Below are 16789 nucleotides of genomic sequence, written 5' to 3'. Positions count from 1 at the left end.
ACATTTCAAAACACCAGAATTAAACCCGTAGTTACGGAATGAAAGATATAAACGGACTTATAAATGTTGGGAACCCTATAAAAGATACTTTCGCCAAATGACAAATAAACTAAGTTTAACTATCCAAATCATGTCAGTTTCAAAATTTCGCATAATGTTGGTATAACACAGAAAATGCTTAAACTGCTACATTATTTAACACAACAATTAAAATGAGCACAATGGTAATGAACTTACGTCTATCTCCATCGTCCTCCATTAACGAATTTAGTAACTTCTCACCGCTTCACTTTCAGACATGGTGCTGTCCTACGGGGTGGGGGGGTGGTGGAATAAAATTACCGTGTCAGTCTTGTCATTTACTAAACGTTAAAACATCCTTTAATATGGACCTACGATTTTTTACATCTTAGTTTAACGTTACCCGTGAAATGGTAAACTCAAGACTGAACGGCGGATCAAAAGCGCGCGAAATTAAACTGAGGTAAAAAATGCTGACAGAGTTAAGTCAACCATATACGTTACTGATTATCGATATTATGATAATTTAATACTTATTTTATTACTTAATTAAAGAAGAGTATGCAATGTTGACTTTGTGTATTAATCTTGTGATAAATTAGAAATAATCATAACTTACTTTGACCGTGTCAATGTTTGGGTAAAATGAGGCAAATAATAAGTTATTTTTCACACAAACAGTATAATATAAAACAAATACAATTTGCTTTAGTGATGATACACATTCATAAATAAAATCACAAGTTGATAGATTGATAATATACCTTGTAACCGTTGTGCAGGCAAATCCATAAAGGAGAGCGCGTAGGATGGGCGGGGAGATCGAAAATGCTCTGCACATGCGCAGATGTTGATTATATGTGAACACCCAAAGGAAACACTGTGCATTATCACTAAACAAGTGATAAAGCATTTAATATTTGTAAATCAACACCAGATTTTATCACTAGCTGCACAACACTAGGTTTTTATTACTCAGTAATTTGCTGTCCCCATCTTAAACAGCTAACACAGAAATGATTACCTGTTTTCGGTAATTCATTTCTCCATTTCCAGCAATTGCTTTCAAGTATTATGTAAATATATATGCATATTTTTATTTATACAACTGTACAGTAATTAATGCACAAATCTGTTCATAAATCTTCTGTTCCAGATTTTTTTTCTTTAGTCTTATTTAATTGTCCTTTCTGTTCTCATGTCATATATATGTGTATGTATGTACCAAGAGCTCCTAAAAAACCAAAACAAATTCCTTGTGTGTTTGCTAATTCTGATTCTGATTCTGATCTTTGTTGATGTGCGAACAGCTTTTTTTCCTTGATAAATTTTAGTTTTTTTTTTAAGATACAAATAAATATACATAAAAAACATAGCATATAGTCATATATATTTATTTTATTGTTTCTGTTCAAATATGCTAATTAAAAACAATAGGACAAATTAAATAGAACAAAGATACAAATTAAATAAATGTAAAGTTTAAAGTTTTAAAATGAAATAAGTTTTTCAGGTACAATTGGTTTATTTAACATCTAGTAAGACATGCCACAGAAATGGAATAATTCAATGTAAATAAAACTGCATAGTTTTCACTGTATTATTTAAATCTAAATAAAATCTTATTAGGGATCGACACAAAAGTTATTCAGTCAAGAGCAGTGAATGATTTTTTTCCTTTATTTTGCTGTTTAATTAACATTATAATACACAGGCAGCAGCAGGTTTATTAGGCTCCACATGACGGATATTGAGTACATCATGCACATGCTATATTGGAAATTTACATACCGCGATTAGACTTGTGCCGGTATTCGGTAATGCGATGTATCACGGTAATTCATTAGTTAACATAAACTGCCAATGAAAAATTCTTCTGAACATTCATTAATCTTAGGTATTCCAATATTTAATAACACGTTGTTAAAATCAAAAGTTGCAACTGTGTTATTTAATGAGCTAACATGAACTAAGACTTAATAACTAATAATTAATAACTTCTGTAGCAAATGTAGCTATTGCTCATTGTGAATGTTAATGCATTAACTAAGGTTAACTAGTGAGGTCTCATTGTAAAGGGATACCTATTGGTCTTTATAGTTCTTTTGCACGTTAATCTGTGTAAAACTTTTAGCTTTATACATTTTTCTGTATTGCTTTATTGCATTTAAATGTTCAGTTATTTTTGTTATAAGAAAAAAGTTATTAAACCTGTTATACTGTATAATGACAGCACTTTTTTTTAAAACTAAATTTCAATACCGTGATAATACCGTATACCGTCATAAAAGCATTAGCAATTAATCGCAACATGAAAATTTGATACCGGCATATCCCTAACCGCGATATAGCAAAATCTCTAACGATAGACACTTTATACTGTCGCCCCGATTATATATCATCATACTGCCAACCCTACTTATTAACAACTTGAATCTTGTTTCAAGCAAGTATTCTTGTCACTAATACAGATTATGAAAATAAATTAATTGGGTATGTATATATCTATAATGTTTTCAAAAACAAATTTCTTAACAAAGAAATAAGTTGTTATCCTAGTATGAGCCTGTTTGTCTCTCTAATACACAAACACAGTTGCTTGTTGTCATGTGACCAGTTTTAAAGGTCTTGTGGTGGACCTTGAGGAGGGCAACCTGATCAAGTTGGCAGAGGACGGTACTGTCTTGCGGTGAGTCAATTTCAGTATGACTTAAAAGTGTGTAAATGATTACTCGGCAGTAAATTTTATATCTCCTTTTTCTGGAAAAAGATTAATTGTACGCAAAGAAATATATAAACTTCTCTTAACCTGGTATATTAAGCTGTTAATCTATTTAAAACGTATTCATTTGTAGAGCAACTCATGGCACTAAAAATCTTAGTACTGATGACATCATAAAGCATTACGGTCCAAAAAGAGAATGGAAGCATTTTAATAGCCTCAATACCTCGTATACACGATCTGGTAAGGATGTGTTCTTGAAGTTCATTTTGTAATTTCTGATGACCATTTAACACTCATAAATTTTTTTTAATCTGCTGATTTATTTTTTGTGGTATGGTATTTGTTTTTGTACAATTTTATTGTTTACCATTTGATCATATTATCAAATTACTGTCCTTGCTTAAATATGTGATTAAGTGCACTCATTTGTTGCAGCAAAATACTATTTTTATGACAACTATTTTGACCTCCCTGGTGCTCTTCTCTGTGCCAGAGTGGTGGATATGTTGAATAAGGTAAAAATAAATCAATGCTTTTCAAATAAGGTATATTTCTGTTGTAGATCATAAGTAGCATTTGTTAATTAGCTGTAAGGGTGAATGTTTACTTGACAAAACATATGTTGTCACATGTTAATGTTTTCACGTATAATTTTTTTAATCCTAGCGAGGAGCTGAAATCACATCTGACATTTGGAAAGACATTGTTGCTGCCATTGACCATAATTACAACACATCTGCATTTCGGGGTATGTAGAAATAACCCTCTTATAATTCGTATACACTGTTTATGACCAGCATTTCAAAGTGTATTTTAATTCTGATATTATATAATGGCTGTAAAAATCCAATGATTGTTTATCAAACTGGGACAGAACACAGTCTTTGACCTATCTACATAATATTTTGAATGTTTCTTATTAGTTAGCCTAAGATGATTACAAAGTTTGAAGTCAGGGTAAGATATCTATCAGGATGAAAAAGTAAAGGTCTTTGTACTGAGCACTTCCCTTTGGAAAATATTAACCTTTTACCACAATCATAAACAAACAGCAGCACTGGCACTAAAACTTTATTTGTGTTGGTTATTATAATGCACACCTTGTGAGATATTACAGAGTTAAATGAACAAAAAAAACGTACAATTATTATTATTATTATTATTATTCACTTTGAAATCCATTTATTTCAAAACCTGGCTTACTTAATGTCTCTTCTAAGCATACTAAACACATGAACCTTTTGCTAAAATATGAGCACAAGAAAAAGGCAAACGCGTAGCACCATTTTAATACATAACCATCAGTTCAGGTTTTAGGCAAATGCAACAGGTCTGTTGTCTAATTTCTTGGATAATTTTTCTTAGTTTTCCATAATAATTGAGATTATCAAAATATTTCCATACAAATAGGTCTTATGTAAATCAACACGCTACAGACATGTTTTCTAAATTAATCATCCTTTTTCATTCTGCATGACTCTTGGGGCAATGAGAAAATGAGTATGAAGGCAGACCATTTTTGAAATAGAAAGATTGAGGTTTTCTCAAGTGTGTTTATCACGTTGAGGCAATCAAAAAGCCAGAGAAAGAACAGTGAACATTATCATCAGCATAAATGCCATTGGACTGGTCATCTGGAACCTGGATGTACACTGTGTCATGGGATTGCAGCATGAGGACAGTACTGCCAGACATCTGGTCAAGGAAACCTTTGTTGTACTCATCATACGAGAATATGACTGGCTCTCTGTTTTTGTAAAGTGCTACCAATGCATTTGCTCCATTGACATGCATATGGAAAGAAAAGTAGTAAAGTCCTGGAACCTGACAGGTGAATATGCCAGTGTTAGGATCATAGTGGTTCTCTCCATTGTAAACAACCTGGTTGAATACAATTGGTGTTCCAGCATTAGGATAAGCTGTGGTAAGAAGAGCTGTGAATGCTGACATGGGTGCCTTCATCAGCTCGTGACTAACAGGCATTACCATCTCATGTGATTTAATTGGCATGCTTTTTTCGTGGTGATAAACAATTTCGCCTGGGGGTCCAGGTGGCCCAGGAGGTCCTGGTTGACCTGGGAGACCATCATGACCTCTGGCACCAGGAATTCCAGGAGAACCCTGAGGTCCAGAAATTCCCTTGGCTGTGAGCCCTGCTGGGCCAGGGGGGCCTGGAAGTCCTGGATGACCCTTAAGCCCTGATGGGCCAGCAGGTCCTACTGGGCCTGTTGGTCCTCTTGCTCCAGGGATGCCATTTTCACCCCTTGCACCTGATGGCCCTTGAAATCCTGGATGTCCCTTTTCTCCTGGTGGCCCCTTGCTACCTGGGATGCCTGGTGCACCGGTAAATCCTGGTTCACCCTTGGGACCCTGATGCCCCATATGACCTATTGGACCTGGTGGACCTGCTGCACCTGGAGCACCAGATTTTCCTGAGAAGCCTTGTGCACCTTGCTCACCCTTTGTCCCTCTTGGGCCTGGAGCTCCAACTAAACCAATATCACCTTTAGCTCCCTGTGGACCGTGTTCTCCCTGGAATCCCCTAGCACCCTGAGGACCTGGTGGACCTATTGGGCCAATAGCACCTGGATGACCTGTATGACCCATTGGCCCTGGTTCTCCCTTTTGGCCTGTTGTACCTGAGGTTCCAGACACTCCCCTTTCTCCTGGAAGTCCAGGTGATCCAGGTTTGCCAGTACCTGGCAGACCTGGAGCGCCTGGCTGTCCTGCTGGTCCTTGAGGACCTTTTTGTCCCATTGACCCAGGCATACCTGGAGCGCCATTCTGGCCTGGTTTTCCTGGTGCTCCTATTCCAGGTGCCCCTGTATGACCCTTTGGGCCTGGTATGCCCATAGGACCTGGTGACCCATCCCTACCTGGCATTCCTGACTTTCCAGGCTCTCCAGGAAATCCACTTGGTCCAGGTTTTCCAATCCCAGGCTGACCTGGCTGACCAGGATGCCCCTGAGGACCCATTGAACCTGGGCCACCAGGTGCTCCTGGGATGCCGTGGCCAGGTTCTCCTTTCTGGCCTGGCAGTCCAGGAATTCCAGAATGACCCTTTAGGCCAGGTTCTCCACGTGGGCCCATTGCTCCTGGAAGACCGTGTGGTCCAGACTTTCCAGGAGAAGAAATGCCAGCAGGTCCAGGGCTTCCAGGTGATCCTGGCACTCCTCTTGCACCTTGAGGTCCTGCAGGGCCTGGATGTCCCTTCTCACCTGGAAATCCAGGTGTGCCTGGTTTTCCAGGTGAACCTGGGCTTCCAGGTTTACCTGGTGAGGAGTAGCCTGCTGGGCCTGATGGTCCAGGTGGACCAATTGAACCAGGGTGTCCAACTCCATTCTTTCCAGGAATTCCTGGTGGGCCAGGTAGGCCGGGGGGGCCAGGTTCACCTGGGGCACCTGGAATACCAGTTTCACCAGCAACCGCTAAAAATAAGATAAAAATGTAATGCAATTTAGACAAAATCTTACATTACTTAAATTAAGAATATAAATAAAAATAAAAATTCTTAAATCGCTTGTAAGACATTCCTTAACATACACACTTGGCTCAATAACATGGTGATAATTTAAACCTCTGAAAATTGACAAGCTAAAATTTCATGCTTGATGTTCTTAAGAGATCGATCAGTTGGTCCATTTTCTGTCAGATGGTCAATTTTTTCATCTCACTGGTGATTGTCACGTGTAGACAAAAAATAAATATATTAGAATAAAGAAACACATTGGAATAACGTTTATTTTAAATGGCCTTAATGTGTGTGTGTGTGTGTGTGTGTGTGTGTGTGTGTACAGGTTTGTAAAATGTCCTCACTATTCAAAATATCTAGTGTTTTGCACAAATTTCTGTGAGGGTTGTTTTTAGGGGCAGGGGTAGAGTTGGTGATTGAAAATATTAACCTGATATAAAAACAATGGAAGTCTTTTGAGATTATATTAGTCCTCACTAATATAGGGAAAAAAGTGTGTGTTATAATGTTTATAAGTTGTTATACCCTTACAGTAATTGACAAGAGACATCCTAAACTAGAAGTGATACTGTGGTCAGCAGCTGCTAGTTCTTGAGCTGAACGTTAACTTTTAAATGTGTTCTATGTATGTGTATTATGATGATTATTATTATATAAAATCACCTGCACAATTATATTTTAGAATGAAATATGCTGTTTAATTAATTATATGTATTCATAGGGGCTGGATTGGATCGTTGACCGCCATAGAAAACACAGGGAATAGCCCTTTTTTCAGTTTGAAAGAGTGCTTGTCCAGAAATTAATGGTATAATTTAACACCACAGTGTGGCTTAGTTTGGGCACGCCTGTTGTATAATGTGGTTACATCTGTTTTGGAGATTTTACAATTTTCTAAAGTAGTAGATCGTATATTCTGTGGTGTATACCAACTGAAGAGTAATAAATTAACAGTATTTGTAATTATGTAAGGACACAAACACTATTTCTTCCTTTGGTAAAGTTAATATATTCTGGGCATTGCATGCAGTTTGGCAATTAAAGAAGAGTTGGATAAAGTGATGTTTGGTATATTTCTTGAATGTAGATCCCGATCATAGATCCAGATTTGTGTACATGCAAATGATCTGAGCAACTGAGATACCCTCGTGGCAAAGAGGCTAAAATGATTTTTCAGTCTATGTATGCATGTATCTTTTTGGCAAGGCAATCTGCCCTAGTGTAGTGTCTCTTAATGTTGCACCTGCTACTGTTATTCTGTATAAATATTCTGACGTATTCCACATGACGGAACATTACAGTGATGAAATACATTAGGTATATATACACCAAAATTAAACTCACTGTGAGATTTTGTAGGATAAGACTGTTTCTTCACATGATATCTGTCAGGGGTGGCCTCAGCCAGTATCACAAGAAGAAGAAGAATGCTTGTTACTCTCAGGTCCATTTTCTGAAGCTAAGACTGTAAAAGAAATTATAAAATAAAAACAATAATGAATAAGTGACAAAGAAATTAGAGGACAAACATCTCTCTCTAATAACACTTAAAAATGGGTATTATTAACAAGAGTGCAATTTCAGTATATCCAAACATGCTGCATAAAATCAACATAAAAACCAAATTACTAAAACAAAAAAGCATCAGATGCATGTCTAATCACCCGGAAAGCCTCCCCTTTCAAATTGCATACTTAATAAACATGGCCCAGGAACTCACTGACACGCATACAAAGTAGCATCTAAAAGATCATCTTCTCCCACCCGTTCCAGCAGTACCACATGCTTCCCCACCAGCATTAAGCTGGAGCAGAGGGCCATAGAACAGCTGTACCCACCAGCAGGCTGGAGCTCCAGAAGTCAGAGGTGGTTGGGCTGCTGTCCTGGCCAATCTGTATATTTGTAAGTTTCCAGTCAGACCGTGGAAGTCCTGTTCACAGGAGTGGATTCTGCTATTTATACCAAATTTGCTTCTCCAGCAGCACCCAAAATCTCCCTCCCTCCTTGTGTGATGTCGGTTTTAATGAAGGGTATGGTGTCCCATGTGAGTGCATCGCAGTTCTGCATAATATGGTAGTTCCTATCATTTTGATCTGTGGTCATGCTTTCTTTTGATCCTTACAGACAATAATTATAATAAAAATAAAATAAAAAATAGGATGTTGACTATAGGGCTGGGTGAAATAGCTAAAAAATGTATCAATATAATGTTTCATATCGTTCGGTATCGATAATTATTGACATTTTTATAACCCTTTTTAAAACAGAGCAATAGAATTTAAAAAAACAATTTAACCACTGTATTTTGAATTTACCCAATTTATTAAGACAACAAATATTTTTTTGTTTTGTTTTAAGTCAAACACAAAATAAAATTTTAAAAATGATCTCCTTTCTTATGTTTTATATGCAGATTAAATAAGTCTTAAGGAAACATTTGTCTTGTCTCCCGAGGCCATAGGAGGGTGCAATGAAATAACAACTGTCTATAAAAAACGTGCATAACGTCTAAATTAACATATATAAATAAAATATAGTTTTGTAAATTGCATAAACCGTTATGAACAAAGGAGCATCATGCATTGCTTAATACAAAGACCTCCATTCACACAGATTGCATTTAAAAACATAAGAGACGCAGTGAAATGGAATAAACCTTCACAAATTCGCAACGTTTTCTAAAAGTTAAAACTTTTTTTTTACTTTGCATGGCTACATCTCTTGTGTGAGACGCGAGTGCAACAGTCATATTTGTCTGTCTAAAAAATGTGCTGAATATGCGTTCTGTGTGAATGGCTTGGTTTCAGTTTTAACCTAATTGTTAAGATCTTCTCCGCATTGAGCTACTATATTTCTCTAATATTTTGAATGCATAACGCAGCAGCGCACATCTCGTGGGCTAGGCTGACAAAACATTAAAATGCGACAACGTCACTTACATCATTATAACCGCATCTCGTGCGCCACTGACAAGGCTCCCGGACGCACATAACATTCGATTGCACCGTTTTTGCATTCAAATGCAATATTTTTTTTTACTTTAAATTTGACTAATATTCATGCTTTATTCACAATCTCCTCATCACAGGCAGACACAGCACTAATTTCAGCATGTGTTCGTGGGCTGTCTGCGTCACTCATAGCACGTGCCTATATCGTGCGCTATATCGAACATTTTTTTCTATCGTTATCGATGAAGGTGTACCGTCGATAAATACCGACACCGTTTTATCGCCCAGGCCTAATGTTGACACTATATATCAGGGGTGCCCAAACTCGGTCCTGGAGGGCCGGTGTCCTGCAGAGTTTAGCTCCAACCCCAATTAAACACACCTGAACCAGCTAATCAAGCTCTTACTAGGCATACTAGAAACTTGAAGGCAGGTGTGTTGAGGCAAGTTGGAGCTAAACTCTGCAGGACACCGGCCCTCCAGGACCGAGTTTGGGCACCCCTGCTATATATTAAACACTGTTCTTTAAAGGGACATTTTGTTTTATTTCCATTTTTCTTGAAGTATTGGGCATATCTTATAAGCATTTTTAAAATGTGCATTTTTGGGGAAACTCATTCCTTGCAGCTGTTTTGTGCAAGGGGTGTTTTATTTATTTATTTATTTATTTAACATTTATTATGTTAGTGTGCATGGTATGGTTATGACATAATGATTTTGCATAACCTTTCAAAAGTAAGATAACTGGTTAAAAATAGTGTAGCATTTGTCTATGTATTTCCTTTCCTTTTTGATTTATTTCTTTAAAAGCATCTCAGGATCAGTGTCAAACCACAGCTCAGAATATGGGTGGAAGTGTGGTTAATTCTATTGTAGCACAGCAGAGGGCAGAACTGAAGTCCTTTTTGTCTTCGCGTGGAAACTGTTGGGTGCACTAGCCACAGAGGTCATGATTAAGGTTATTTTTAGGATTTTGATGATAGGAAAGTGTCAGATAAACAACACTGGTCAGTTGATTTGTGGAGTTTTTACTGTTTACAAAGGAGTTAAAAAAAAATGCAAGTAAACTTTTTTTTTATTATTATTTTTTTATATGAAACAATACAGAATTATTTAGTGGTCTTATGATATATGAAACATTACACAATTATTTAGTGGTCTTATGATGATTAAACTGGCAGATGATGACAATTTTGCACCAGCTTGTTTTGAATATTTTTTGAATTATTATTTAGTAAGTTCAAAACTGTTGTCATTGGTATTGTTGTCCATGCATTGTGTACTTCTTATACAATTTTTTTAGTGTCTGATTTAGAAGCTGCTCAGTTTTACAGCCCACAGCTGACCACCAGCAGAACCATTGTCCTCTTGACAACTCCATTTAGTAAAATAACAGACCTCAAAATTTGGAAGCATCTCTTTAAATCCGTTCCTACCGCTCTTTCTCAAACCAATAGAGAAGACTGCATTGTGGTGTGCATGTTTACTTATTTTGATGCCAATATTGGTTGGCCTATCAAAATGTAAGCATTCCATTCTAAAAATAATGTTTGTTTGTGTGTTTTTTTGTGTGTATGTTTTTTATTCAGTGAAAAGCACTTGCTTATGTGGGTCAAAAGAGTGTGTTTGTTTCCTTATTTGTATTTGTGTTCCTTATTTTTCAGATCTCTTACTGAAAAAATACTGAGACAATATTATTTATTTTTTAATTTTAAAGTTATATTTTTGAGATTTTGCCTTCTGGTATATTTGCGCACAACAGAGAATATGTTTAAATTTTATGTGTGACTAGGAATGTGTTTAGCCAAGTTAACATCACGTTGCACTGTGAGGATTATTTCAGCATCTTTGCACGATGTTGTGTTGTTTTTGGGTATGTTTTAATCACAGTGTTCTGCCATAAATAACAATATGCGAGTTTTATGATTAACCACCTTCTGGTGCTGCTCATTTGGTGGTCAAAAATGACCTTTTTAAAAAAAGAATTATTTCAATGAAATTAATTTTGTATTTTAGTTTGATAATTCATTAAATCTTTGAGTGATTATTCAAATACTAATTAAAATGTATCCATTTTCTGTGTAATTGTAGCCACCTGACTAGTGGATGGTGTGTGAAATTACACAAAAACTGGAAGACTGTCCAAATGTATGTAAATGGTAGGTTCTTTTAGAAAGGAAAATGTCAAAGAAAAAACAAAATGTATATGGAAACGTCAGTAATGAAAACTGATTGTAAACAAGATCAAGTATATGTATGTGCACACACACGTAACATACATAAACCACCACTTCACAGTCTTAATTGCCTGATGTCTGAAGAGTTGGTAGTGTGTGTGTGTGTGTGTGTGTGTGTGTGTGTTTGTGTGTGTGTGGTTGTTTGCTGTTGTTTTATGTTTTTTACATGCTGTAAACTTCTTTTTGGTTTCATTCACTTTTACATTTGTTTGAATGTTTGTTATTCTGATCTGTTTTAGTGATTCATCATGATTATCATAAATACTCAGAAATTGACACAATACAATTTCTGCTACAGCATTTGAATATCATATATTTCTCATTAAATCAGTTTAATGTCTGTAATACAGTTAGACTGTCCCTGCTGAGTAGTTTTTAATTTATTAGATAAAAGCTCTTAAGGGTTATAAGTCAAAACGTTGACTGTGTCTTTATCGGTCACAATGAGCTGTGAATTATCGGTATCGGCCTTGAAATTCTATATCGGTGTACCCCTAATCAAAAGTGACAGAAGATTTCCTACATATTAATACCAAAACTTTGACAGTCTAATCTCTTACTTTGTGTCTGATTCAAGAACCAGAAGCAAACCAGACCGTGTTCCCATAATGAGTTCTGCTGGGGTTTTACCCAGAGCCCTCAGGAGTTTGGGTTTTGCTGTCTAGTGAGGTAATCGGCCTCCTCTCTGATGTGGTCTTCCGCCGAGCTTCTGTCTTGAGTGTAGAGGTGGTGCTGGAAAAAACGTAACGCTCATTTACAGAGCTCCTATATATAGTAAAATACACTACTGTCACTTTCCATATGTGATACCATGTTTGCTACGTTGAAGATTTGTTTGTTTAAGCCCATTTTCTAACTATAGCTATCACTCCTGAATTATAGAACAAAACCAAAAAAGGCCTCAAACCAGTAGATTGCGCATATATAAGTGTCTCATATTAAATGATCTCATAGGCCATCTGTTACAAGCACTGACTATGTTGTACTGCCCATTTTCGCAGAAAATAAAAAGATGAGCTCATGATTTCAACATTCACAAAGCACAAAAAGTCAGTAAAGCACAAGGATGATTTATCTGCATAATATTAATACAAATCATTGTACTGTATGATTTATGAATATGTGTAGTTGTCTTATGTTATATCTAGTACGTGGAAAAACTGTGCATGTTTTTTGTTAACATGGTTAAAGTAGAAGCCAAGGTAGGATAGTATCTTGTTAGTACAGTAGCTGTAACTAGATCAGAAGTAAAAGGGCACACCTGGCACTAGGCCCCATCGCCCAACATCACCAATGCTCTTTATAAATGGGGGAAGAAAATTTGTTATAGGAGTAAAGACAGGACAAATAAAAAATGACTGTTCAGGTGTTATATTTTATTGGCTATTAGTTACAAAAAAATCTGATCATGCTTCACAGTTGTAATACATACTAATGGAAGGAATGCAATTTTCACTTTTAGACTTGTCTCTAGACTTGTTTATTTGTTCATTAATTCATTTAAAAGGAGCTGGCTGTTTTTAGAGTGCTGGGAAGTAGATGATGCCTAGAGAAAAGGAGTAATGAAAGGCTGATGTGTTGTGGAAAAGGTAAAGATAGAGAGATATTTAAATTTAACATTTCAATAAACCCAGTGTGCCACTAAGAGGCATTTGCGATTTTCTGGATGGAGGGATTGACGGAAGTGCTTCAGTCAGAGAGTTGTTGCAATTACAGGGATCAAAAGACAAACTGCAAAATCACAGCCGGAAGCTTAACCCGGCATTACAGACACTCAGAATAGGAACTGAGAAGCAGGAGTGCCACCCACTCATCACTTTCAGATATTAAGACATTTTTGAAGAGCTCTTGCATTCATCAGGATGTGCCATTTTAATTGGATGTATATTTACTTCATATGGTTTTCAATATTCTGCATTAATAGCACCCAGCATGGTGGTGTTGTTTTTTTTTGTTGTTTTTTGCTAAACTAAGAACAGCGCAGCTCTGCAGGGCATCATCCATCTCTCTGCAGGGTTACACAATGTGACATCTTACACTGTGCCACAGTTCACTGTCTTTAAACACAGGGCTGCCACACACATGTGACCATGCCCACCCAAGTTAAAGAGGATACACATGTACTCAAAACATACATGTTCATTCATCCTAGGAGCTGTTTGGCATGTTCACATAAACACTTGAGTGGATCTTATTCATGAAACACAAGAAAGACAGAATAAATTCTATCAAGCTAGATGAAACTAGATGGTTTACACAGATATTTGTTTTGCTCCGTTTCATAAATAAGGCCAGCTGAGTACAGTTTTAAGATGAGATTATATATATATAATATATACATGTAGTTTATTTTTGTTGTAGTTTTGTATTTTTTCCATCTGTCAGACAAGTAGTGGAGTTAAATTGTCTGTGGCAATGATTTATTTTTATTTTGGGCAATTACTTTTGTTTCCTTAGACCTACTATATTAGGAGAAACTTGTGTGAATATATTGGAAAAGTCAACATTGTCCAGGATGGTTTAAAAGGTGAAATAAAAAATTTAAGCTAATGTTTTGTTTTGCTTTGTTTTCCTTTTCCTCCTGTTTTAAACCAACCCCTCCATCAAGTCATGAGACTGCATAACTGAAGACTTGTCGGACAAAAGATTGACTGAGGGTATGTTGGGTAAGAGACAAGAACTCTTAAAGCTTGAGTTGACGCGTCTTGTTTCCCAAAATGGATGCTATACATGTCCAGCAACCATTACTGGGTTGGTGGATTTGCCAAGGTTGTTGCTAGCTGATGTACTGCTATTGTATCCTGGGACAATTAACTATATGTGGAATACGTGAATACATGTTTAAGTTTTCATTAATCTCCAGATGTGTCAACAAGATACTTACAAACATTTTAGCTTCTGTGTTTGTGTTTACATTTGGGTTATCAATAAACAGTTTTTCTCTGACAGGTATCCAGTCACATGGTCGTTGTCTGGCCATTGCCACTTGGTCTTTCTATATGACCAAATGGCGACTGTAATAGGGAGTTGGAGAAGCAGACATTGGCCCTTAATGAGAGGCTGTTCAGTTGAGTCAGGCCACCATGGAAAGAGCTCACCGATGTGACGGTCACTATGAAGGCTTGAATTATTCTTCCTTGTATAAACTAATAGCTGGCTAGCCAAAATGCTGTAATTGCCATAGACTCTAAAATGGTCCTGTAATAACCATTGGTAAAGGCGTTGGTTGTGTGGTGGATCCAACGTCAATTTTAGCAGAATTTAAGGAGTAAGTCTGCGTAATTTTCTGACATTTGTCTAAAATTATCTCTCTAACTCTATGACTTTGGCTGCATTCACACAGCAGCAGAATAAGGTGGCCAGTCTGGTTTGGAGTGCTAAATAAGGTTCCGTTCATACATGGTTAGTTTTGAGAGTGAGAACTGAAGTCACTACATTTTTGGACAACAAGTTCAGTTGATACTGTATGTATAGTATGTGTTATGTTGGACAGAACAGCAATTAGTTGTGTTTCAGGTCATTGACACATACAACACTCAGTGATGCAGTGGCCAAAGATGGTAGTCTGATGCGTATCAAATTAAGCAGGGCACTGCGGTGGCAGTATCAACTGAGCAGGGCACTGCGGCGGCAATATCAACTGAGCAGGGCACTGCGGCGGCAGTATCACATGAGCAGGGCACTGCAGCGGCGGTATCAAATGAGCAGCTCCTTGTGCCTGAATTATCAAATACACACACAGTTGTCAAAATGTCCATCGTGTGGAGTAAATACAGTCGGTTATGGCTTAAGTGAATGTAAACGGGTGAGTGAAAACCGGATATATGTCAGTATACATCCATGCATTCTGTCTTAAAGTCAAGTCAATCAAGCGAGCAGGGCACTGCGGCGGCAGTATCAAATGAGCAGGGCACTGCGGCGGCAGTATCAAATGAGCAGGGCACTGCGGCGACAGTATCAAATGAGCAGGGCACTGCGGCGGCAGTATGAAATGAGCAGGGCACTGCTGCGGCAGTATCAAATTAAGCCGGGCACTACGGCCGCGGTATCAAATTAAGCAGGGCACTGCAGCGGCAGTATCAAATGTGTGTGCTATAGGAGCTGAAGGCCACTGAAAAGGAAAAAGGATTACAAGTAACAGGAGGAAAGACTGAGATGTGAGGGCATATGTTGCAAGCGTAAGCAGCTTTGTGCTTGTTTCAGCTGCTGTAGCTGTAGGCCACAGGGGCTTGTGATATTGGGGGTGGGAAATGCTGGAGAGCCTGTGCAGCCTGCACAGCTTGCAGAGGCAGCCTCATGCTAGTGTGTGCTATAGGAGCTGAAGGCCACTGAAAAGGAAAAGGATTACAAGTAACAGGAGGAAATACTGAGATGTGAGGGCATGTGTTGCAAGCGTAAGCAGCTTTACGCTTGTTTCAGATGCTGTAGCTGTAGGTCACAGGGGCTTGTGATATTCGGGGGAAAAATGCTGCACAGCTTGCAGAGGCAGCCTCACGCTAATGTGCTACAGTAGCTGGAGACCACTGAAAACGAAGAGAGGTTAGAAGTAGCAGGAGAAATATGACGACTTTGACAACATCATAAAATTATGAAAAGATATGCTTTTCCTCTTAACCACACAATTAGTTGTAAGTATTGAAACAGCTAGCCAGCCAAGCAGCACATCAGCTGATAGAGACTTGGAGAGAGTTGCCTAGCAGTATGCATGATGCATGCGAATTAGGTTGCTAGTTATACTTGTTCAATAATAATAATAATAATAGTTTCTTTATGATACTGCTTATTTAGAGACTTGGAGAGAGTTGCCTAGCAGTATGCACAATGCATGCGAATTAGGTTGCTAGTTGTACTTGTTCAATAATAATAATAATAATAATAGTTTCTTTATATACACCTTATTTGTTGGTTTGCACCTATAATTGTACACCGTTTAACTTATTTTCACGAAAATCTAATCTTTTCATCTTATCTGTCTATCCGAGTAAAATGTGTTATTTAAAATGCAGGTAAAAAGCTAGTGAAAATTAACACAGAAAATTTGAGTAATTTCATATCTTTTTCCTTCTTATCTGTCTATCTGAGTACAATGTGTAATTTAAAATACAGGTAAAAAGCTAGTGAAAATGAATACAGAAAATTTGAGTAATTTCATTGCGTGTTCTATGCAGTTTTGTGTCTTGGTTACAAAAAATGACATCAACATCCATAATGTCATCACGTCCTTTAACAACAAACGACCTACCTTTAGCGACTTTACTTAATATTATTGCAACAAGGCCTGCGGTGCTAGCGGAGGCAGTCTCGCGCTAGCTACGTGAGCTGAAGGCCCGGTTACATGTTGCGCTGCGGCCAGAAGAGCCTCGGTGAAAAGTTGAGCCGAAGC

At 37.4% G+C, this 16789-nt stretch overlaps 2 protein-coding genes across 3 annotated transcripts in view; one reads left to right on the top strand and one right to left on the bottom strand.

Annotated features, from left to right (window-relative positions):
• LOC107704358 (5'-nucleotidase domain-containing protein 1-like) overlaps window positions 1–16789 on the top strand; it is a 79943-nt gene that overhangs the window by 4788 nt on the left and 58366 nt on the right. For both annotated transcript variants that reach the window (XM_016507265.1, XM_016507266.1), the window contains exons 3-6: window positions 2639–2710; window positions 2877–2986; window positions 3182–3261; window positions 3413–3494. In XM_016507265.1, the coding sequence (XP_016362751.1) occupies window positions 2639–2710; window positions 2877–2986; window positions 3182–3261; window positions 3413–3494 (344 nt within the window). The remainder of the gene's footprint in view (window positions 1–2638; window positions 2711–2876; window positions 2987–3181; window positions 3262–3412; window positions 3495–16789) is intronic.
• Window positions 3803–8166, bottom strand: LOC107704357 (collagen alpha-1(X) chain-like). The gene is made up of 3 exons (XM_016507264.1): window positions 8057–8166; window positions 7563–7683; window positions 3803–6174 (listed from the first exon to the last, which is right to left on the bottom strand). Exons 2-3 carry the CDS (start codon window positions 7666–7668, stop codon window positions 4304–4306), a joined length of 1977 nt encoding a protein of 658 aa, XP_016362750.1. The 5' UTR covers window positions 7669–7683; window positions 8057–8166; the 3' UTR covers window positions 3803–4303.

Source organism: Sinocyclocheilus anshuiensis, unplaced genomic scaffold (assembly GCF_001515605.1).
Source record: "Sinocyclocheilus anshuiensis isolate Anshui unplaced genomic scaffold, SAMN03320099.WGS_v1.1 scaffold1898, whole genome shotgun sequence".
Lineage (NCBI taxonomy): Eukaryota > Metazoa > Chordata > Actinopteri > Cypriniformes > Cyprinidae > Sinocyclocheilus > Sinocyclocheilus anshuiensis.
This window is presented reverse-complemented; position numbering and strand designations above follow the sequence as displayed.

Coding starts and splice junctions, on each gene's coding strand:
- LOC107704357 (XM_016507264.1), bottom strand. CDS start 7,668: ATGGACCTGAGAGTAACAAGCATTCTTCTTCTTCTTGTGATACTGGCT. Junction 6,175..7,562: donor TTATCCTACAAAATCTCACA/GTGAGTTTAATT, acceptor TCTTATTTTTAG/CGGTTGCTGGTGAAACTGGT.